Consider the following 24,926-nt stretch of genomic DNA (forward strand, 5'->3'; position numbering starts at 1 on the left):
TAGGCGTTTACAAGTCCAGACACATTTCTCTATGATTGTGAGTTGCTGTAATTGGAAGTCTACATCCTAAAGGATTCATGTTTTGTGAAGTCCAAAACTAAAACAATATTATGTTTTTACAACATAGTACAATCTATCGCAGTTGGATTCATTTGTTTTGATACGAAGAGAGGCGAGTTTGACAGCTTAAAAAATTCTCGTGATATATGTCTTATTCTATCCTATGACGACAATGCTCATAAATTGTTAATGGTATTGGTAAAATGGAGTAGTGAGCTATTTATTCCTTTGAAAAGCACAATATATTTAAATTAAATTTCAAATAGTTTTAAAAGAAGGATGAGTCCAGATATGAAGCTATGAAGCTGAGGCCGAAGCCTGTCTATCAGGTCCTTCCACTTTATCAAACCTAGTCCTAGAGCTAAGGTTGATTTTTTTTTTTATTTTTTTTTCTTTTTTCTCTCTCTAAAATAAAAAAGATCGGCCAAATACTTTATCTATTTCCTTTGTTCACCTTTAAATATTTACAGGATGGACAAAGGGGGGCAAACTGTAGATACCGTATTTTGTCCTATATTTATTTATTATAAAAGAAAAAAGAAAAAGAAAAAGAAATTAAATTTGAATTTGAATTTGAATTTGAATTTGAATTTGAATTTGAATTTGAATCTTAAATTTATATTTAAAAAAAATAATAATAATAATAATAAATACATTTAAAAATAAATAATAAAAATAAAACTAAAAGGTTTGATTTCCTTCCTATTTTTTTCTCAACCATCCCTTTTTCTTCGTCATCACTCTCCCACTTTCTCCCACTCTATCACTTTCTCCCACTCTCCCACTTTCTTCCTATTTCTCTGTAATCTGCACTCCATCTCGTGATCTAAAAAAAAGCAATGGAGCTTGCCCTATAAAAAGGAAAGAGGAAAAAGAAAACAGGGGGATCTTTTTTTTATTATTGGAGGATTTAGAAAGAGGGGAAGAGTGAAAGAAGATCAAAAAGGAATAACCTTTGGCATTGAAGGGAAGAGTGAAAGAAGATCAAAAAGGAATAACCTTTGGCATTGAAGGGCAGACCTGCTGGTAAGTTTTTTTTTCTTTTTCCTCTTTTTATTCTTATTCTTGTTTAATGATTTTTTTTTTTTCTTCTTCTTGTTTGATATACTGCTTTTAATTATGAACTATCGTGTTCATCATTTTACCATCATTTAACATGTTAATTTTATTATTTGTATCTTTCTTAATACTGAGCATTCTACCTTCCATATTAAATTTTTTATTTTTTATTTTTAAATATTGAACATTCTGTTCTGTGTTAATTTCTTTTCAATTGTTGTGTATCCATTCTGTGTATCCATTCTGTGTATCCATTATGTATATCCATTATGTGTTAATTTTTAAATATTGAACATTCTGTTCTGTGTTAATTTCTTTTTAATTGTTGGGTATCCATTCTGTGTATCCATTATGTGTATCTATTATGTATACCCATTCTGTGTTAATTTTTATATATTGAGCATTCTGTTATGTGTTAATTTTCTTTTATTACTGGGCATCTGTGTTAATTTCTTTTTAATTAATTAGCATCATATATTTGTATTTGGATACTCATTCTTCATTGACACCCATTTTACAGTTAATTACTTATTACTTATATCCATATGGCATCCTTAATAATTATGCATAATTAATCAATTAGCCTTTTGTATTTGGTAATACTCATTCTTCATTGGCATCCATTTTACAGTTTTTGTTAATTACTTTATCCATGTATCCATATGGGTAGGCATACCCTGTTAATAATTACTGTTATCCATATATTATCCATGTTAATAATTATGCGTGATATAATTAATATTTGGCAACAACCATTTTTCATTTGGCCTATTAATTAATTAGCAACTTGTATGTGACATTTTCACTCCCTCATTCTAATTATTTGCATGATGTATTAATTAATCAGTATGCATATGTGGCTATAATTATTTGATATTTATTTGGTGTGATTATTTATTCGCAATATTATTTATTTGTATATTGGGCCAAACCTACTTTAGCATTCAACTGTTAATTATTATTTGATATCCATTTGGCCTCGTTTAATTATGCATTAATCAATTATTTTGCATCCTGCATTAATCAATTATTTTGCATCATTTTGAATTAATTAATTATGTTGCATATGTTGTATTAATTAATTATCTTGCATCCTACATTAATATCTTTTACATTTTGCATATATTATCAATGTATTTATTTTATCTCAGCATATTACACCTAAGTATTTTTCAAATTTCATAATGTTTTGTCATTGTTATTATTTTTTTTTATAATAATGTAAATTGGAGAAAAAGTATTGTTTTTTATGGATTTTATAATTTAAAATCCATAAATACATGAAATTTTTCCGTTTGAAATTTAATTAATAGATTTTTTTTTTTAAATTAACACATTTCATATTTTAAATGAGACTGAGTAGTATTTTCTATGAATTTATTAATTCTAGATATATGAAATTTTTCATTAAACACCTATGATAGAGATTAAAATATCAAGTGTTGGTATCTTAATATTCTTAAGGTGAATAAAAATATTTTAAAACAAAAATAAACTTAATTTTTCTAATGGCTCCTATGCCACTCATAATCATCAATTCATGCTTAGTTTTTACTTTCTTCGATATGAATTGATAAACATGGGACATTTAAACAAAACCTAAATAAAATTTTATTTTGTGAACCTTTATAATTTAATTTAAAAGATAAAATTGGGTAACCATTTTTTTGGGTGTTGTAGGGTGCTAACACCTTCCCTACACATAACTGACTCCCGAACTTAAATCTCTGAATGTACGCAGACCATTTTTTTTTTTCTTTCTTTTTTTTTGGGTGACCAATCACACCTTAATATGATTGGTGGCGACTCCAAAATTTTTTATTAAAATAAAATAAACGGGGAGGTCGGCCGCTCCGCGTAGCGATCACGTCGCGACAGAAGTCAAAGAAGCTTCTTGATCAATTTTGGGGAGATGCAGTAACTTGTGTTGTTTATCTCCTAAATCGAGTTTCAACGAAAAGTGTGCAAGGTATTACTCCTCAAGAAGCATGGAGCGGATTGAAACCAACTGTTCGTCACCTAAGAGTGTTTGGGTGTATTGCTTACTCTCACATTTCAGCTGAGAAAAGAGGTAAGCTAGATGATAAATCAGAAAAATTCATTTTTGTTGGGTACAGTGAGAACTCTAAGGCCTACAGACTATACAATCCGATAAGTAAGAAAGTTATTATTAGTCGAGATGTCAAGTTCGATGAAGCAAAATTGTGGCAATGGAATGCACCAAATGAAGACCAAAATCCATTACATGTTGATATGGATGTGAAAGAAAATGCTCGAGACTTGGAGCTTGAAGTAACTCAACCACTGACTTCACCTTCTTCATCACACTCCACAAGTGATGAAGAAACTACTCCAAGGAAGACCAGAAATATTCAAGAGATCTATAATACTTCAAGAAGGATACTAGATGAAGAACATGTTGATTTTGCTTTATTTGCAAATGTTGATCCTGTATACTTTGAAGAAGCAATTCAAGATGAAAATTGGAAAGATGCAATGAATCAAGAGATTGATGCAATAAGAAGAAACGAGACATGGGAGTTAGTAAAATTACCAGAAAATAAAAAGGCTCTTGGAGTCAAATGGATCTATAGAACAAAGCTAAAGCAAAACGGAGAAGTGCAAAAATACAAGGCCAGACTCGTTGTAAAAGGTTACAAACAAAAGTTTGGTGTGGATTATGAAGAAGTTTTTGCACCGGTAACTCGCTTGGAGACTGTTCGTTTGTTGTTAGCCCTTGCAGCAAAAAATGACTGGAAAGTTCATCAAATGGATGTAAAGTCAGCATTCCTAAATGGGTATTTAGAGGACGAAATATATGTTGAGCAACCCCCGGTTATGCAAAGATTGGAGAAGAAAATAAGGTGTGTCGATTAAAGAAAGCCTTGTATGGGCTAAAGCAAGCACCAAGGGCTTGGTACAGTCGCATCGACAATTTTTTCTTAAAGGATGGTTTCAGAAGATGTCCATATGAACATGCTCTCTACACCAAAGAAGATGAAAATGGTAATTTCTTGATAATTTGTCTATATGTTGATGATTTAATATTTACGGGCAACTCAAATATGATGATTGAAGAATTCAAAGAGAGCATGAAAAAGGAATTTGAGATGACTGATATGGGTTTACTTCATTATTTTCTTGGTATTGAAGTTAAACAAGGTGATAATGAGATTGCAATTTTCCAAAAGAAGTATGCAAAAGATTTGTTGAAAAAGTTCAAAATGGAGAATGCTTATCTTGCCAGTACTCCTATGGAATTGGGTTTAAAGTTAAGTAAGCATGATGTTAGTGAAACTTTTGATGCCACCATTTATAGAAGTTTGGTTGGAAGTTTAATGTATTTAACTACAACTAGACCTGATATTATGTTCTCGGTCAGTTTATTGAGTAGATTTATGACATCACCAAAGAGAAGTCATTGGGAAGCTGGAAAGAGAGTTCTTAGATGCATTCTTGGAACTGTTGATCATGGAATCCACTATAAAAGGAATGTAGATAATGTTCTTGTTGGCTACAGTGATAGTGATTGAGGAGGAAATATTGATGATTTCAAAAGTACTTCTGGGTATGTATTTAATATTGGTTCTGGAGCAGTTTCATGGGCATCAAAGAAGCAAGATGTTGTAGCATTGTCCACAACAGAAGCTGAATACATTTATTTGTCTGTTGCTAGTTGTCAAGCACTTTGGCTAAGAAATGTACTACATGAATTGAAGTGTCCTCAAGAGAAAGGGATCATCATCTTTTGTGACAATCAATCGATCTATTTCACTTTCGAAGAATCCCGTTTTTCATGGAAGAAGCAAACACATAAACATCAAATCTCATTTCATCAGAGAATTGATCAAAGATGAAGAAGTTTATATCAAGTATTGCAAGAGTCAAGATCAAGTTGTAGACGTATTCACAAAAGCATTAAAGACAGATTGATTCTTGAAAATGAAAGAGAAGCTCGGAGTTTGGAAAGTCTAGCTTAAGGGGGCATGCTAGAAATTAATAAGCTAGATACATTATGGATAATACATTAATAGATACATTTCTAGTTTCAAGATAAATATGCATTTCTAGATACATGTAATTATTCAAGTACATGAATGGTATGTATACATGTACTTCATTTATTTTGTGTCCTTTAGGAAGTGTCTCTTGAGTACTATATATAGAGATCATTTCCTTCATTTGTATGCAAGATAAAAGAATCAAATCAATATAAGCAAATTGAGTTTTAGAAAGTAAGTGAGTTTCAAGAGAACAATATTATTCTCTTGTGTGTTATTGAGTTTTCTAAGAGAACAAGTTTCTTCTCTTAAAAGTTTGTGAGATTTAGAGTAAATTTAGAGTGGGCTCGTCAACACCTCCAACACTTTGATACCATTCATAATTGATGCACCTACTGTCAAGGTGACCTGTTGTGACATACAATCATAGATATTTTACATATAGTTTAGACAATAACTGAGACAAATAAAAAACCAAGAAGAAAAAATAAAAGGAAAGTGATATGAAAGTTGATAACCGTTCGCTAATATATCACCTACTTACTTTTGAAGGTTTGTGTGTCCATAAAAAATAATTCGTTAATATTAAAAGTTAATTATACCAATTACAACGAAGTATTTATATGTAATAAGCATTATAGTAACTCGCGTATAGCCTAAATGAACAGCTAAGTGTCCCCTAGATGGCAGACTCCCTCTCAAGATAACTTAGGCTCTCCTAATTAATGTACCAATATTAGTATCTTCACCTCAGTTTCCACTTCGTGAATGTGAGACTCCCTCCCACCAAGATATTTTCTTTATGATCAAGTTCTCTTTGCTGAAAGATCTTAGACTCTCCCTAAGATAGAGAATCTTTTCTCCTCGTGCTAAAGTATGAGGCCCCCTAAGACCAAGAATCTCTTCTTGGTGGCAAGCAACTAATGAAGAACATACTACAAAACAAGGTGAGCAATGAGCAATAACATTAAAAACGCAAGGATGCCTTGCATGAAGAACGTACTGTAGTTTGCCAAATAAACAAATTCATTTTCAATAAACAAATTTGGCAACCCTGAAAGAGTTTTATAATTTGCACTAAAAAAATTGATCCATTAAAGAAAATAACAAAATATCAGTTGTCCCAAACTGTAAAAGATTTCAAATAAAAATAAGGTAATGGCATGATTCCATAATAAGGAAAATATTTGCTGTGAAGTCTTAGAATGTTAAAACTTTGCAGAAGAGAACATAGCAACCGTCTGGTCTTCTAAAATTATAATATGCCAACTAACAAATATTATAAATATTCTTCATCTTCATTTTCGCTACTTTGCAATTTTATCCAGAATTAACTTTTTTTTACTTGGATGTGATAAAACTGTGGTTTTACAAAAGGTATAAGGATTAATTCTTTATTTTTTTTCATTATATGGTATTGTCCTTCTTTCTTTTTTCCTTTATCAAGTATTGTTCCAAGATCGTTTAAATTTAGTACAAAATCGTTTAGATCGATACAATGATAAAAGATCATTTATACTAGGTACATGGTATAAAATTGTTTTTGACTAGACCGAAAGGAATATCGTGTACCAAGATTGTTTAGATTTAATACAAAATTGTTTAGATTTGGTATAAGACCGTTTAGACGAGGTACAATATTGTTTAAACTGAGTACAATAGTACATGATTGTTTAGACGAGGTACAAGGATACAATATCGTTTAGATTAGGTTCAAGATCGTTTAGACAGGATACAATATCGTTTTTCGCACGTGTGTTGCTGATTAATCTTGATATGTTTTTGTTATTTCACGGTGTGGGCTTTTTCCTTTTCAAAATTATTTTATACTGGATAAATATTTTTGTATTTTGTTATATTTTTTAATAAGGGGCATTTTTAAAAATAACAAAATAAATAAAAATATTTACAAGTTATAGCAAAATTTTAGATTCTATCAATGACATTTTCTTCTATCACTATAAGATATCAATGATTATCTGTAATAAAATTTGATATCGATTGTAAATATTTTGTAAAATTTACTATTTTTTAAAATTTCCGTATTAAAAATACCTATACAGTATATGACACTTTTTTTTTTTTTCCTTTTTATAATTATGTAAAGAAAATAAATTTTAGAAAAGATTTATTTTCAAATTCAGAAAAATATATCAATTTATTTTAAAAAGGTTCATTTTATCCAAGTTGTTGACAAACATTGTTATCAAAGTTACTTAGGATTGATGGTAGATGTCTATTACCATTGTCTGTCTATATCATCGTCTATAGTTGAAAGAATACATATTTTGCCATATTTTTTAATGGTTCTCTGCTAGAATAATATTCCTTTTCGAAACTACACCTACAAAATAAGAAAGCAACTGAAAGCAAAACATAAGGAACAATAAAATAACATAATTTTTATCTACATGAAGCATCTACCTCTTTTTCTTTTCTTTTCTTTTTTTTTCTTTTTACTTGGAAGTGATAAAACCAACCCTGTACTCTACCTGCTGGCCAGCACATTAGAACAACTACGACAAAAAATTCTAAGAACAAGAAAAAATATGTAATAAAATAATATAGCTCAAGTTGTTTTAAAATGGGAGCATATTATTGAGAATTTGTTGTTTGTGGGAGTGTTGTGTAAACCAATTTTGTGATCATGGCTCTGGCTGGGAAGCTTGTGAGTGAAGTAGAAATAAACACACCTCCCCATAGATTTTACAAACTCTTTAAAGAAGAAATTAATAGCATTCCAAATATTTCTCCAAACTTAATACAAAAAATTCAAATTCATGATGGGGATTGGAGCAAACATGGTCATGGTTCCGTCAAGGTTTGGAATTACACTATTGGTACGTATATATAATCTTGTGACCTCTACAATGATATATTTTTCTTTTCCACTTTGTTTTATTATTATTTGTTTTTTTAATGAAGGACTTACTCCGCCTCTAAACAATTAATGGTTTCCTTTTCTTTGTGTTTATATGAATTTTAAGATAATAGGGCTGAAGTTATCAAAGAGCGAGTTGAATTTGATGACAAAAAACTTGTGGTAAGAGTAGTTGGATTGGAAGGAGATGTGTTTAAGCATTACAAAACCTTCACTGGAACGTATCAAGTTGTTTCTAAAGGACCCAATCGTAGCGCCATAATATTTACCTTGGAATATGAGAAACTTCATGATGGTCCTCCTTACCCTGACAAGTATCATGAGGCTATGAATAGCCTTGCTAAGGACATTGAATCTCACCTTAAAAAATAAGGTTCAACGTGTTTTCTAACGTCCGCAATAATAATACGATATGAATAAGTATGTTGTGTTAGGGTTGATTCTATAAGATTGGGAGGATTTTTGTAATACTAAATAATGGTTATCCTCGTGTAAAATGAAAGAAACTCAAACATAATTTTGTTTTAAATAATATGGACTATGCTATCTTCTGATATAATGTATGGTTTTTCTTGGCTATTTTCTTTGTCACTTGCTGAACTCTTACATAGTTTTCATTTTCAAGTCTTACATGATGGTCCTCCTTACCCGCAATAGTGCCATGAGGCTATGAATAGTCTTGCTAAGAACATTGAAGCTCACCTAAAGAAATAAGGTTCTACATATGTCTCAAGTCCGTTGCATTATGATATGAATATGTTGTGTTACAGTTGATTCTATACGATTATGAGGATTTTGTTAAAATAATAATTGTTATCCTCATGTAAAATGAATGAATTGAAGTTAAACTCAACTATAATTCTGTTTTAATTAATATGTACTATGCTATCTTTTGATATGTAGTAAGGTTCTAATTATGCTATCTTCTGCTGTAGTTCTTACATATAGTTTTCTTCACTTTCAAGTGGGTGAAAAAATCATCTTCTTTCTTTTGAGAGAGGGAAAGTTTAAAAGTGTACATGAATGTGAATTAAGAAGTTGATTTGATGGCTTCAATTTAATAGGTTTTAAATCCATATAACATTGGGGGGAGGGAGAGAAAAAATAGTCATTAAATCCGAAAACGCATCTTGGGAGTCCCTTCCATTGGGAAACTTTGGGTTTTTCACTCAGCCAGCTTGTTTGTGAGTATGGTTAATAAAAAGTTCTGTAGTTTTTGGCATTCTATGTTAAACATGTATAATTTTTATCTAAATTAATTTTGAGCTTCATCCAAACTAACAGACAAACTAGATAGCCCAACGAAGATCTTATAATTTGGTGTTAAAGATGAGCATTGGAAGTTCTACTTTTTGTTTCCTACAACTATTGTTTGTCTGAGTAATGACATAAGAGTGACCAAGAAACTTGGAAAAATCTCATGTACTATTCTATGGAGTGCGTCGTGAGATTTCTCTGTGAATGTTGAATCTGAAGCTTTCATTTTCTCCCCTGTTTTCGACCATTCTATTCATAAGTTGTATGAGATATCTCTGATATTTGATTGGGTAGGTCTTGATTGTTTCGAGATTGTCCCACTTTGGGGTTGGGTCTTCATATCATGGAAAAATTAAAAACGTCGTAGATTCAACAGTACTTAGTAGCATGTCCCTCACTCTTCCTGTACCATCGGAACCAACATTCTTCATGCATAGTAACATTGATGAACCCATCACACAGTCAAAGACAAATCAATAGTTGGAAATGAAACGAGAAGGCTAGTGATCATTCTGAAAGCATATACCGCCCTCCAATCTTTATCTAATGATGCCTCAATTAGTAATCTCAATCCTCGCTAGATCTTTTAATTTATCCACTTTTTGTTAAAAATATGTAATTTTGAAAGTTGTTTTTAGGTTGATATTTTAACATTTGATTGGTTGAATTCAATGTATTATTTATTGTTCTATGGAGTGATCAAGCAAGAGTTGTGTTCTTGAAATATTGTTTGTCTATATTTCTATTTATTTATTATTGAAGTTATGAATGGTGACATGATTTAACTGCAACGTTATAAATTTGAATTCATAAATCATGATGGCATAAACAAAATAATAAACATGAGGCAGTGTTGCCAGTTGGTTGCAGTTGCCCTATCTTCTCTTTTTCTTTGCCTTTAAGAACATTTCCATGTCATATTTCAAAGTCTTCCAATCTACCATCATAAACAACATACATATATATTCTCTCCCATTAGTGTTGATCATTAATTTCTAAATCTTAAGGGCCCGTTTGGTAACGTTTTCGTTTCCTGTTTCATGTTCCATGTTCCTTGTTTCTTCATTTGTTAGAACAAGAAACATGAATGTGTTTGATAACGGTTTCTACTTCTTGTTTCTTGAAAAATAGAAACAGAAACAGAAAATGTGTTTGATAACTGTTTCTTATTTTCTTATTTTCTTAGAGATTTTTTATTTTATTTTATTCACATCTAATTCAATTAAACATTACACCACTCACTTTATCAAATCCAGATAGGAAGGTCTACTAGTAATCTTATGAAAATTAAGATGGAGATTGAGATCTGAAGGAAAAAGCCAGCGAGGAGGAAGACAAAACCCACGATGAAGATGAGGATTGAAATCCACTGCGAAAACACAAATCTGGCAGAACCCCACAGCGAAAATTCAGATCCGACGAAGAGGAAAACACCGTGTAGAGGAAGACGATGAGAAGCGAGGAGGAAGATGGAGAAGACAATAAGAGGAAAAGGAAAAGGAAGACGATGAAGGTAAAAGGAAGAAAAAGGAAACCACGCCAAGAGTGATTATTTGGGGAAGAAGATGGAAATAAAAGGAAACAAATAATTGAGAAAAAGGAAAAGGAAACCAATAAAAATAATTGAGAAAAATGAAAAGAAAACAGATAAAAATAATTGAGAAAAAAAAGAAAAAAAAACCAATAAAAATAATTAGAAAAGAAAAAGAAAACCAATAAAAGTAATGGAGAAAAAGGAAAAAGGAAACCAATAAAAATAATTGAGAAAAAGAAAAAGAAAACCAATAAAAATAATTGAGAAAAAAAATGAAACAAATAGAAATAATTAAAAAGAAAAAGGAACAAATAAAAGTAATTGAGAAACGGAACAGAAGAAACTACTTTTTTTTCATAGTAATTTCGTATAAAATGAAAAACGTTTCTACTTTTTTCAGAACGAGACACAGGGAACGTTACCAAACACATCAATTTCTTAAAAAGTGGAAACAGTAAATAGGAAACAAAAAACGAGAACGTTATCAAACGGACCTTAAATGATCATCATAGGGATTGTTTCCAAAGATTTTTTTGGCGTTGTGAGTTTTACTACAATTTTAATAAAAATGTTTAATTTAAAAGGTTAAAGTACTATTTCATTTAATTTTTCCACGTTGTATTTGTCGATGTGTAGTTTAAGACTTGTTTCATTTTAGTCATGGTACTTGTATGTATGTCTGATTTAACTTTTCAATATAATTTTAACATTAGTAGTTTAAGATTGTGTTTTTTTTCTCAACACACCACCTCGACGTGCTCATGGTCCTCCAAGATCTTGAGTAGTTTGTAGAAGAAGTCGTTCACCTATTAGAAGACTAGCTCAATCATGCTCTAGATCATTTTTACCGCGAAGATAACTTGATGCCTAACCAAAACTTTTGTCACCACCAACCTAACTGCCTTTTCAAGGAAGACTACTAGTTTGAAAACACATACGTTTGGCTCTTTTAAGGATCATATAGTTTCAAACTTCTTTTTATTGATTTATAGTTGTTTACTATTTAGACTTAACCATTCAAATCAAATCAAAGTTTTCTTCAACCAAAATTGAGATTGGGCTACTTGATTATCATTGCATTTAGGACATATTTTCCCCCTTTTATATTTGTATTTTCTTCTTCTTGTGTACTTCAATTGGGAGACCTTTATTACTCAAACATCTTAATTTGTAGTTTCACACGGTTTAATAATTCCTAAAATATGTACTTATAACATTACTCTGGGATACTTTTTATCACTTTTTATTACTATTTTTATGTGTCCCGGTATTCTTTCATATTAAACCTGAAAACGATAATAATTACTCAATAACTTCTCTTAGCATTTACACTTGTGGATAATTCATGGATGCACAAGAGAAGGTTATCCAAATATTATGAATTGGGTGTAGAAAACTAAATCAATTTTGGATTTTCTAATACAAATAATGCCTCTATTTGTTGCCCTTGTTTGAAATGTGTGAATTGTGAAAAATAAAGTCATACTACTATTAGAGATCACTTATATGTCAATGGAATTGATGAAAGTTAATTATAAAATTTGGTTTTGGCATGGTGAACAACTACCTAACTCATCCTTATATGAAAAATCTTCTAAGTTTGACACCTATATATACGAAGAGAACGATGTTGGAAATATAAATGAAATGATTGAAGTTGCTCGTGAGGAATATTCAAAAGATCCAAATGAATTTGAAAAATTGCTTAATGGTGCTGAAAAACCATAATATGAACGATGCAAAAAATTCATCAAATTGTCCACATTAGTCAAGTTGTATAATTTAAAAGTTAGGTATGGATGGAGTGACATTAGCTTCTTAAAACTACTAAAAAATTTAAAGAAAATTTTTCCTACTGCCAATGAGATCCCAATATTAATGTATGAAGCAAATAAAACTTTAGGTGCTCTAGGAATAAATTAAGAAAAGATTCATGCATATGCATAACCTAATGGTTGTTGTTTGTGTAGAAAAGAATACACTAATACAACTAAATGTGTCCTAAATGTGGTGAATCAAGATGGAAGTATGCTAATAATGCAAGCGAATGGAAGAAACAAATTCCATGAAAAAAGTTGTATGATACTTTCCACTAATTCCACGTTTCAAAAGAATTGTTTCAAAGTGTTGACTGTGCTAAAAATTAGATTTGGCATGCTAAATGAGCGAATAGTAGATGAAAATTTACGACATCTTGCAGACTCTTCAACTTGAAAATTAATAGATTTAAAGTGGCCAGACTTTGGTTATGAACCTAGGAATATTCGTTTAGCATTGCCAATTGATGGAATCAACCAGCACGATGAAAGGAGTTTTAAATATAGTTCTTGGTTCGTAGTGATTGTCGCGACGTGATCGCTACGAGGAGCGGCCGACCTCCCCGTTTATTTGATTTTAATAAATAGTTTTGGAGTCGCCACCAACCATATTAGGGTGTGATTGGTCACCCAAAAAAAGAAAAAAAAATGGTCTGCGTACATTCAGGGATTTAAGTTCGGGAGTCAGTTGTGTGTAGGGAAGGTGTTAGCACCCTACAACACCCAAAAAATGGTTACCCAATTTTATCTTTTAAATTAAATTATAGAGGTTCACAAAACAAAGTTTTTATTTAGGTTTTGTTTAAATGTCCCATGTTTATCAATTCATATCGAAGAAAGTAAAACCTAAGCATGAATTGATGATTATGGGTGGCATAGGAGCCATTAGAAAAATTAAGTTTATTTTTGTTTTAAAATATTTTTATTCACCTTAAGAATATTAAGATACCAAAACTTGATATTTTAATCTCTATCATAGGTGTTTAATGAGAAATTTCATGTATCTAGAATGAAAACACTACTCAGTCTCATTTAAAATATGAAATGTGTTTATTTAAAAACAATCTATTAATTAAATTTCAAACGGAAAAATTTCATGTATTCATGGATTTTAAATTATAAAATCCATAAAAAACAATACTTTTTCTCCAATTTACATTTTTATATTTAAATTGAAAAATGAATAATAACAATGATAAAACATTATGAAATTTGAAAAATACTTAAAGGGTAATATGTTGAGATAAAATAAATGCATAAAACAAATACAGGATAATGTAAGCAATACGCAAAATGTACAAGATAATTAATTAATACAGCACATGAGATAATTAATTAATGAAGAATGATGCAAAATAATTAATTAATTCAAAACATGTAAAATAATTAATTAATTCAAAAGGATGCAAAATAATTAATTAATTCAAAACGATGCAAAATGATTAATTAATACATAAAGGTGAAAAATAATTAATTAATGCAGAAATAGGCAAATTAATTAATTAATTCAGAAATATGCAAAATAATTAATTAATTCAGAAATATGCAAAATAATTAATTATGCTAGACCAGAGTAATAAATAATTACTTGAGGATGTCAAATGGGTGAAATAATAATTAACGGCAGAGTGTCAAAGTAGGTTTAATGCAATATGCCAATAAATAATCACAGTAGCCAATGGATGTCAAATAGTTTTAGTGATTAATTAATTAATACAGAATACAAATAATTTGAATGAGTAATTGACATAAGAGACCAAATGAGTGCCAAAATAATTAACGATATGCAAATAATTAGCTCACAATGGAGGATGTCAAAAAATTAAAACTGTCAAATACATTGTTCTAATTAATTAACCATGCATAATTAAAAGAGTATGTCAAATGAATAGTTATTTTCAAATGCATAATTAACATATATGCCAAATGGATAATTATTAAAGCAAGATACCAAATAGATACACACAATTAACACAGAATGTAAAATGGGTGTTTAGATAATAAAAAAGATAGCAAATAATTAAATCAGTATGCCAAATGGGTGTCAAATAAGTGTTAAATAATTAAGACATCAATCAAATAATTAACACATCATTTAATTAATTAACCAAATGAACACTACTACAAAATCTACTTTACTTGACACTATGTACTTTTACATACTTGACATTTTTATTAAAAAAACGTCAAGTAATGATCATTTCAAAAGAAAAGCGTCAAGTATAGTTTAAAAAAGGGGAAACTTTCACGAAAGTTTTCAAACTATTTTACATTAGTTTTTACTTGACGTTTTTTTCGCGTCAAGTATAAGAGAGATTTTACTTGACGTTTTATTCGCATCAAGTATAACGAACTTTTACTTGACGAGAACAAAATGTCAAGTATAACGAACTTTTACTTGACATGAACAAAACGTCAAATATAACGAACTTTTACTTGATGCGAACAAAATATAATGCATAATTTACTTGACGTTTTGTTAGCTTTTACTTGACGTTTTTTTAGTTTGAATACAGCAAAATTTCATGAAATTTTGAATTATTTTACGTTAGCTTTTACTTGACGTTTTTTTCCACGTCAAGTATAATGCATAATTTACTTGACGGTCTTTTAGTGTCAAGTATAATGCAACTTTTACTTGACATCTTTTTCATGTCAAGTATAGTTAACATTTTTATTTTGTCAAGTATAAAAATATAAAAATACTTTTTATTTCCCTCTTTTAAATTTTTTTTAGTTGGATTTCTACCAACGTTTATTTTAATTTATGGTCAAGTATCATGTGTGGATAAATATTTTAAACATTTGTCGACTTAATTTACGTGGCGAAAGATCCCACACCTTTTAGACATATTTATGCCAACGTAATTTACGTGACGAAAGACCCTAAATTTTTTATATGCATTTATGACGACTCAAAATTTATACATATGACAGCGAAAATAACATGAGCATATGTTTTTTTTTAAAAAAAAAAATATAATTTCAGTTTTTATGTTCTTTAAAAAAAAAAAAACATAATCATTTTTTTATGTTTTTTTTTTTAAAAAAAACATAATTTCTTTTTTACTTCTTCCTCATTTTTTACTTTTTCCCTCCAACATTTCCCTCCCACTTTTCTCTCTCCCATACAACATTTCCCCCCAATTTGCCGCCTCCTCTTCTCACAGAACGCAACCCAACCACTATCCTTCCGATTTCCCTCTTCCTCTTCTCACAACCTACCATCTTAACGCCGCCGCTACCCTTTCTCGATTTCCCTCTTCCTCTTATCGCAACCCACCATGCAAATGTCGCCGTTATCCTCCCCATTTCCCTCTTCCTCTTCTCGCAACCCAGCATTCGAACGTCGCTGCTACTTGCTACCATCTGAATGTCGCCGAACGCCACTGCTATCTGCTAGCATTTGAACGTCGTTGGAGGCCGCCACTCCTTTGCTCACCAAACTCGTCGTAAGTGCTCCATTCGTTGCAGCTCACCCTAAGTAAGTTTAACTTTAGTTTATTTATCAAGATTTCAAAGCCTCCAACATTTTGCTTGATTGTATAAGATATTGATATAGATTAGTATATTGTTATTGTGTGTGAAACCAAGGTTAATGTATTCCTATAATTGAATTGTATTTTTTTTCAAGATTACTTTGCTATATGTTTTTTAAGATTACATTGTGTGCAAGGATATATCGATTTTGCAAAGCTATAGTTTTTCTAATTTTCTTTCTTCACTACTAATTGGAAACATTATTTGTATTCCCATACTTTGAATTTTTTGAAGAACATAACTTGGTTATGATATTTGATGTCTAGCAAATTAGTGATTTGAAGCACAGAAGCCGTGAGTCGTGTCAGTTTGTTTTGTTTATTTGTTTTTCTTTTAAACTATATTATTTATTCTTTTAGAAACCAAGCAACAATAAAGTCATAGTTTGCGACGAGAAATTGAAGAACATATTTGGAGGGAAAAATGAGGTTGGATTTTTGGAGATTGTAGGTTTGATAAGTACTCCAGACTTTCTATAATTATTCAAAGTATGGAAGATAAACATAATATGGACCTTCTTTTTAGTCCATGAAGATTAACTTTTTGTTTTGTACAAGGGAAGAGTACTAACTATTGCTATCGGAAAATGTTTGCTTGATTCTAAAATCTTGGTTTGTTCCATTCAACGTGACTAACAATTTTTAATATGTAGGATGAATTTATTTTTCATGTATTTTGTTACATAACTTAGGTTCACTCGTGAGGGATTAATATCAAGCTAGTGGATGAATACTTATTGGATCTTGAAAGGAGATTTAAAGGTATAGATGTCTACATCTTTAACTAGCCCTTCTTTTTTTTCTTCTTTTTTTGTGCTTTTAACTACCCTTCTTAACAATGTTAATTGTTCCAAATTAAGCAATCGGTTATATTTCTCTCCTAAGTAAAAGACATTTAAAGTTGTGTTAATTAGGGTCATGGCTTTTTAGATTTTCTTATATTTTATTGGTTGCTATTCACATCTTATATTTTATTGGTTGCTATTAGTTGGACTGGTCATTAATTGTTGCATAAGACAGATTTATCTTGTACAACCTTTCTAGATCTTGTACGAATTTTCTCAATTTGCTACACGAACTTTAGAATTTTTGTCGATTGGAGTTCTTTTGCTTGTTTGATTATTTGATCGACTAGTTATTTTGTTTTTCACATTTTGAATTGTTTTGTAGTGAAGGCAAAAAGGTGAATTAATAGTTTTGAGTAGATATGGTTTCCTTCAAAATGATTGACCGCAAGAGTGAGTTTAAATTTTCTCTTAAGGATATATTATTTTTTTATTTTGTTTAGTGGATCGGTTTCATATTTGAAATATTTAGTTATTGGTTTAGGGTTAAGCTACTTGGTTAGTACAATCTTATTGGTTTGTTTTGTTTGTTTTTTGGTATTTAGAATGATTAGGGCAGAGTGTTGTTCGTTTAAGGGATTGAATATTGTGAATCGGGCTTTAGTCATTAATCGTTATGTAATTACGATGTTAATCTAGTATTTTTGCTTCTCATCTTTGCCTCGATACTTGGAGTTTCATTATGGTCATCAACTCATTCACTTAGTTTAGTGTGTAGTTATGTGAGCCCTAGGTTTCTTAGAGATTATGTGTTGCATATTTTGTTAGGATTTCTACGTCTACGCTTAGCAATGCTCATGCATAAAAGAGAGAAGGTACGTGATTTTTTCTAATCATTTTGTTTCTTATATGAATTGTTTTTGTAATGGCATTAATGATAAATTTGGCTTAAGACTACGAGGATTTGTGCTCATTTTTTGGTCTGTGCTCATTTTCAAATCCATAAAATAAGTGCATTAAGAATTTTTATAAATGGTTATATATATTATTTAACTAATTAAACTTGTTGATTTAGTGGTGATCCAATATTTGAGCCATGAAATTAATAGTGTTTAGACTAGATTTGTGTTCAAGTATGTGAATTATCATCACTTGTTGTGGCTGAGAGAAAAATGCAATGATCCTTTCTCTTGAATCTTGATTGTTGTATTGTGTAGGAAGAGAAGGCTATTGACCGTGGAATTCTTTCCTTGCTCCAACCTGCAACTTTGGTTCAAACTTTTGGACAAAGGAACCATGTTTGCTTGAACGAGGGTCCATCATTGTTCCTCCATACTGTCCTCCCTAGAAAATGAAAACCCACCTAATCCCCCTTGAAACTCCTTGCTCTATCATCATCTATTTTCGTGGATTGTTTTATGATGTTAACAATGACCCAGAAGGTGCGTGTTGGTTATGTCATTATTAGTTTTTTACATTCCTAGAATAGAACAGGGTTGAATACAACACTAATAGGGTATAGAAGTTCGACTTTGTTGTGTTTTGACAATTTAATTGAACCTACAGAGGTGCAAGAGCAGTTGTGTGGGAGAACTTGAAAAACAATCCTCTCTTTAATATCTTTACCGACCATCCAACGACGTATTATGAAGATATGCACAGGGAAATATTTTGTTTATGTCCTCTTGGACATCTCTATCAACCATCCAACGGCATATTATGAAGATAGCTATTATTATTGATTTAGAACATGCCACATATAGTAAATTTTAGCTAACTATATTGGATTGAAATTGTGTAATTGTTGATGACATTGTTGAGATTAATGAAATTATTGTTGGTTTATTAATTATACTAAATTATTCATCATTTTTTTGTTATAAATCTACTAGTTGAATAATTTATTTTGTTGATGGATATGTTTTATTGAATGAATGTACCTAATGCAAGAAATGAAAAATTGTGTATTAAATATATTAATAAATGATATACTTAACATTAAATACATGTCAAATATACTATTTCACTTGAATTAAATATAAAAATTTACTTGATGGATAAATAGTGTCAAGTATACTATCTTACTTGATGGGTAGATAGTGTCAAGTATATTATCTTATTTGACATGTAAATAGTGTCAAGTATATAATCTTACTTGACGTGCAAAAACCGTCAATTATAGGACTTTATTTGACACGTAAAATGCGTCATTTATATGACCTTACTTGACACGTAATAAGCATCAAATGCGATAGATTACTTGACGTTAATACAATGTCAAGTAAATGTATACTTAACATTTTTTTAGTGTCAAGTAATGCGACTATACTTGATAGTCGATTACTTGACGCTTCTAAAAACGTCAAGTATACGTTTACTTGACAATGTATTCACGTCAAGTAAACCAATTTTTGTAGTAGTGGAAATAATTAACATAGCACCCAAATGGATGCCAAATAATTAATCAAGAACACACTTATTAATTAAGGTAGTAGCCAAATAGATGCAAAACAACTAATTAATCAGCTCAGCGATCAAATAGTCAAAATGGGTGTCAAATTAATTAGCATGCAGAACTCAGCAATCAAAATACTCCAATGGCCAAATGGATGTCAAATAATTAACGAGGATGCAGAAAATTAATACATACCAAATAATTAACATAGCATTGGCAGTATGCTAATTAATTAACCAAATATTTAATGCCAAATCAGATAATTAACTCACAACATTCAAATGGGTGCCAAATAATTAAACGGATGCGGAACTCATCCATCAAAATAGTCAAATGGCCAAATAGATGTGCATAAATAAGTGTAATCAGATGCAAAACACTAATTAATTAGGGCAGCAATCAAAGAGTCAAATGGGTGCCAAATAATTCAAATGATGCAAATAATTAAAAGATGTGAAATGAGTGTCCAATGATTAACACACCAGCTAATTAATGAGTGATTTAAATGAATAATTAAGACAGCACCTAGATGGGTGGCAAATAATTACTGGGTGCCAAATAATTAAGCCAGTATCATCAAACATGAATTAAAAAAAAAGAACTTACAAGGTCTGCCTTAAATGCAAAATGTTCTGGGTTGATCCTCCTCACCTCTTCCAAAAAAAAAATCTTTTACGTGTCCCTCTTCTCTACCAAATAATTCTCCAGCAAAAAAAATTCTCCCCCCACATTGAATCTTCTCATTCTCTTTTTATAGGGAAATGTCTCCTTTTTTTAGATAGAAGTGAAGTAGGTTTAGATAGTGAAATGGAGTACAGAGAAATGTGGAAGAGGGAGAACGTGAGAGATTGGGGAAGAAGGTGGAAGAGTGGGAGAACGTGAGAGATTGGGAGAATGTGGGAGGGTTGTGACTCATGAAAACAAGGGATGGTTGAGAAAAATAGGGAGAAAAAAAAATCTTTACTTTTAAATTTAATTTTAAATATGCTTTTATTTTTGTTTTTGTTTTAAAACATAAATTTAAAAATTAAGATTTAAATTTAAATTCAAATTCAAATTATTTTAAAAAAATAATAATAAATAAATTAATGAAAAAAATAAAAAGGCAGGACAAAATACGGTATCTACAGTGATAATTTTTTATAATCTTCCACCCTAGTTGTGCATGAAAAGAAAGCTCATGATGTTATCAATGTATATTTTTCAATCTGATATGTAATAAAGTCATTGATGTGCAACAATAGAAAAAGTTGGAAGAAGATGTTGTGGTGATTATGTGTCTGCTAGAGGAATATTTCCCTCCATTTTTTACCATTTTGATGCATCTCACTGTACACATTATTAGAGAAGTCAAACTTTGTGAGACTGTATATTCAAGATGGATGTATCCCTTCGAAAGATACATTAAAGTTCTAAAAAACTACTTGAGAAATAGACATCATTCAAAATGTTATATTGGATGTTGTTGTTGTTTGTCTTTTCGTGTAGGTGGATTTCGAATCTTGGATCATTATTTTCATGTTAAAAATAAAAATACATTTATTTATCAGTCATTTTAGTTTTTTAAATGTTATTACTCTAAATTTGGGAGCTAAAACTGCTAAAAATATGTCATTATTTCTCGAGATCTAAATGTGTTTTTGGGTTGTTTTTTCTTTCCATTTCATCTCTAACAAGATGTTTGAATAGGTGTCATAAACTTGAAAAGCAACCTATGAAGTTTTGTTGTTTACTTCTTGATATACACAGAAATATCGAAGGATCTTACCAAACTAATAACCTAACAAAATAACAAATTTTAACAACAAATAAACAAAATATAGTCATAAATTAGATGCACATAATTATCCCCCCGCCTCAAGCTCACAAGGTAGTACAGTAGAGACTAGCTTGAGTTCGCCATGTAATTCATTGAACCGAGCAAGGTAAAGTACCTTGGTGAAAATATATGTTGGTCGTTGTTTTGCACGATACTTAGACTCGTTGTTTTGCAACATCAAATGGAAGAAGATGTTGTGGTGAAAATATCTGTTGGTCGTTGTATTTGTGAACTTACGAACCATCCATGCCCCACCTTATGCACGTAAATACCAACCACAAGACAAATCCTTACAATGAATATCAAATAAAGTATGATTTGACCAAATCGTAGTAAGTTCAAAACTATTAGGAAGAGCAAACAAATAAATAGCTTTTTCATACATTTTTTCTTCTAAACAATGCGCCTTTTTATGAGAATATCAGATTGTGAGGATTCAAAAGCTAAAAAATCAATTGTTTTGGAATTTAGATTTGACTGTTAGACACAATGCACAATTCTTGTTAACCCATAATTCAAATACATTGTATTTTCCAAACTGCAGAAGACATGATGTCAATAACCACACATAAAATTGTTACAGGGGAATTTTGATGTAAGTAAAACTAACATAAGTTACAATCTATTCTTATCTTCAACCATTCGAATAAGATTAGAATTATTGTAACCATCCTAGTAAACCATCAAATGAGAAACAACAAGGAATTGTAGGAGTGAAAAAGCTACCTTGAATATAATCAGCAAATTGTTGGAATGAATAATCAAATGAAATATAGACTTCACCAACACGATAATCTTGAGATTATGAATTCTCATTTCATTTATTTGTTGTAGAACCATAGCAAACAAGAAAAAAAATGAAAAAGTAGATAGTTTTTTGTTTGTAAAAAGGGTAAAAATACATTCATTTTGCCACTTGTTTGAATTTTAGTTAAATGATGTTTTTCACATCAAATCAAATCATTTAGGTTAATCAAAGAAATCTTTTGATCCTCTTGTTAAATGAATAAATCTATTATTTTGATATTAAGAAAAAAACTAAATCTTTACTATTTTTTAAACTTAGTTAATGAGATATTTTCATATTTTTGAAAAAAGAAAAACCAAATAAAATCTTCAAGTTGGTTTATGACTTATTTTCAATTAAATCAAGTCAAATTAATTTTCGGTTAACGAAAAAAATACTTTGATATTTTAAAAAATTAAAATAATTTTTTAAAAATAAATAAAATATTTTCGGTTAGATAAAATCAAATCTAATACAAAAATTACCAATTCAAATTTAAAAAATGGGAGAAAATTATGACTCATTTCTCTCCAATCTATTAGATTGCAAACACCTTTTATTAGACTACTCATCTATTGAAAATTGAAAATTGATGCATGGTCTTTCCATAAAATACAAAGTAATTGAAAAGTCAAATGTTCGTCTATAATAAGGTGTAAGGCCCTGATCCCAAAAGGGAGTCCTGTTCAAGAAGAACTCGATTAAGAAAAGTTGTTTTGACCAAGTGTAGAAAGAAGCATTATATAAAGAAGGTTTAGGGTTTAGGGTGATGTGAAAAGAAGTATTTGAGTCTAAAAGTCAATGTGTGGAATTAGGTAATGTGTTGAGGCTGCTGACAAAGAAGAAGTTGCACGTTTAACACCAAGGACAACTAGGCGATTGGAGTAGCGATGCGGTAAAAAAGTACCTACGCTTAAGAGTGTGGCAATAGGGTAGGTGTTTGGTTGAAATGACTAGACAACCCTCTAAAGAAGAGTAAAATTTTAATGTTTTTTTAGCAGAGAGTCTGACGAATTAAAGAAGTTTAGCTTGCCAAGAAGATAAGGTTGACGTCTCAAGAAAAGTGTCTATTTGTAGCTGACGTTTGACTTACGTGTCAAGTTTAGGTTGGCTGCATTGCATGCGAAATAGAAAGGTGACACGTGTAAAGCAGAGAAGTGACACTTGGAAGTGAAAAATAATTACAAATAGGACCAAAATCTGAACGAAAAAAGGGAAAACATATTTGCTAAACGTCCACTAAGTTGTTAAGAGTAAAGTTTTTAGTCTTGAAAAGCCCGTTCAAGGAAACTACTAGGCAAGAAGAGGAAGCCATAAGCCAAAAGGAAAAAGAATTTAGGGTAAGTGTTGTTGTGAGTGATCTATACAAAAGAAAATGTTTGTTGCAAAATGATTTCATATCTTTCTAAATGAAAGCATGTTTTTTAAATAGCATTCTTTTGAAATCCCTTCGTTGATGCTTGTTGTATCATATCTATGTTATGTGTTGAAGCTGATATATGTTGAACTAATGCCTCTCATGTGATATTGGTGTTGTTTATGCAACGAGTAAGGGTGACTGATCTATTGCAAGAAGTTGGTAGAAATCCAAACTTTAACACAAGACGTTGGTGAGTGTGAATTCAAAGTCTAGGAGAGTAAATGTTGGTGAAAGTGAACCCTAGGTCTGAGCAAGTATGAGTTGTGTTCTTGAAAGGCTAGATCCTGGTGAGTGTGAATCCCATATCTGAGATGATGTTGAATATTACAAGACACTAACGAAAATCCCAGGTAAATCGCAAGACACTGATGAGTGTGAATTCCAGGTCCAAGAAATGCAAGAATTCCAAGTGCAAGTGATGAGTAGTGAATGCTTGATCGCATAAAGTGCATGGAATCATTGTATATTTTTCGTGGTTGTGTTTAATGAGATAAAAGCTCGTGTTTATGGACATAATATTAATGTTGTTATTGAATTTGTTGTATTCCCAAAAAGGTTTTCCTAACCCCATCACTCATTAAGTCTTTAACTTACATTTTAAGTTTTTCCTCCAAAGGTTGTTAGGCGTTGAGGCCAAGTAAGAAATGGAGGTTAGGCGTAAAAGGCAAGTAAATAAAGAAAATGAGGGTTGTTATGTAAACTTATGTGCCGTCTAAGTTGTGTCATCCTACCATGCGTCTAAGGATTCATTGGGTAAGAACTTTACTCCTTAATGCCAGGGGCTCTCGCTCACATCGAGAAAAGGTCATTTGATACATCAAGGTTGATGAGGTCAAAGATGATGTGTAATGACCCAACTCTTTATACTAAGCTAAGTTTATTACTAATAAAATAAATAACAAATTTTGCATTTAAAAGAAAGGGAAAAATTAAATTCTCAATCAAAATGCTTTAAATAATCTTTCATAGTTCATACTTTGTAAAGGTAGGAAGAAATACTAGAAAATTTAGTACTAGTTGGGGCTCTATCTAACTTCTAAAGAAAATAACGTAAAAGTAATTCACCAGTTTGATAAATTTAAATAAAATATTAAAAACATGAAAGATGGAAGCAACATAAGATATTTTCTATGGTAAGTCATGGTCACTTCTTGTCATTCACTAGCTTTCCTCTACTTCTACCTCGGTCGGAAAAATTAAACATAGAAAAAGTGAGTATAAACATATGCTCAATAAGGGACTCACTACTAGTCTCACTAGGTGTCTATTAACTTCTCATTAGGGTTCTGCAAGGAAGTACCCCAAAATTATCGTGTTCCCAAACACACACTATCTAGTGATCCCGTAGGAACACATCTGATCTTCGGTGAACCCAAAGGAACACCTAAGAGAAACTAGTTTTCGGTAAACCTAAAGGAAACACCTAAGAAAAATTGGTCTTTGACGAACCCGAAGGAACGCCTAGTGTACGTGACTCTATTAGACCACTCATAAACATATCAGGACAGACTG

At 30.7% G+C, this 24,926-nt stretch overlaps 1 protein-coding gene and 1 long non-coding RNA gene across 2 annotated transcripts; both read left to right on the forward strand.

Annotated features, from left to right (window-relative positions):
- The first annotated feature begins 7,667 nt into the window (after positions 1-7,667).
- Positions 7,668-8,560, forward strand: LOC101207497 (MLP-like protein 328). The gene is made up of 2 exons (XM_004142233.3): positions 7,668-7,960; positions 8,108-8,560. The coding sequence occupies exons 1-2, from the start codon at positions 7,768-7,770 to the stop codon at positions 8,371-8,373; spliced, it is 459 nt and encodes a 152-aa protein (XP_004142281.1). The 5' UTR covers positions 7,668-7,767; the 3' UTR covers positions 8,374-8,560.
- Positions 8,561-16,017: 7,457 nt separating this feature from the next.
- On the forward strand, positions 16,018-18,322 carry LOC116404059. Its single transcript, XR_004216986.1, has 3 exons — positions 16,018-16,093; positions 16,841-16,910; positions 18,151-18,322. It is a non-coding gene; the product is annotated as an uncharacterized LOC116404059 (long non-coding RNA).
- The last annotated feature ends 6,604 nt before the right edge of the window (positions 18,323-24,926 follow it).

This window comes from Cucumis sativus, chromosome 5 (assembly GCF_000004075.3).
Source record: "Cucumis sativus cultivar 9930 chromosome 5, Cucumber_9930_V3, whole genome shotgun sequence".
Taxonomy (NCBI): domain Eukaryota; kingdom Viridiplantae; phylum Streptophyta; class Magnoliopsida; order Cucurbitales; family Cucurbitaceae; genus Cucumis; species Cucumis sativus.

What these genes read in the sequence shown, in the direction of transcription:
- LOC101207497 (XM_004142233.3), top strand. Translation starts at nt 7,768, where the DNA reads ATGGCTCTGGCTGGGAAGCTTGTGAGTGAAGTAGAAATAAACACACCT. An exon ending in GGTTTGGAATTACACTATTG is followed by an intron (nt 7,961 to 8,107) that starts GTACGTATATAT and finishes ATGAATTTTAAG; the next exon opens with ATAATAGGGCTGAAGTTATC.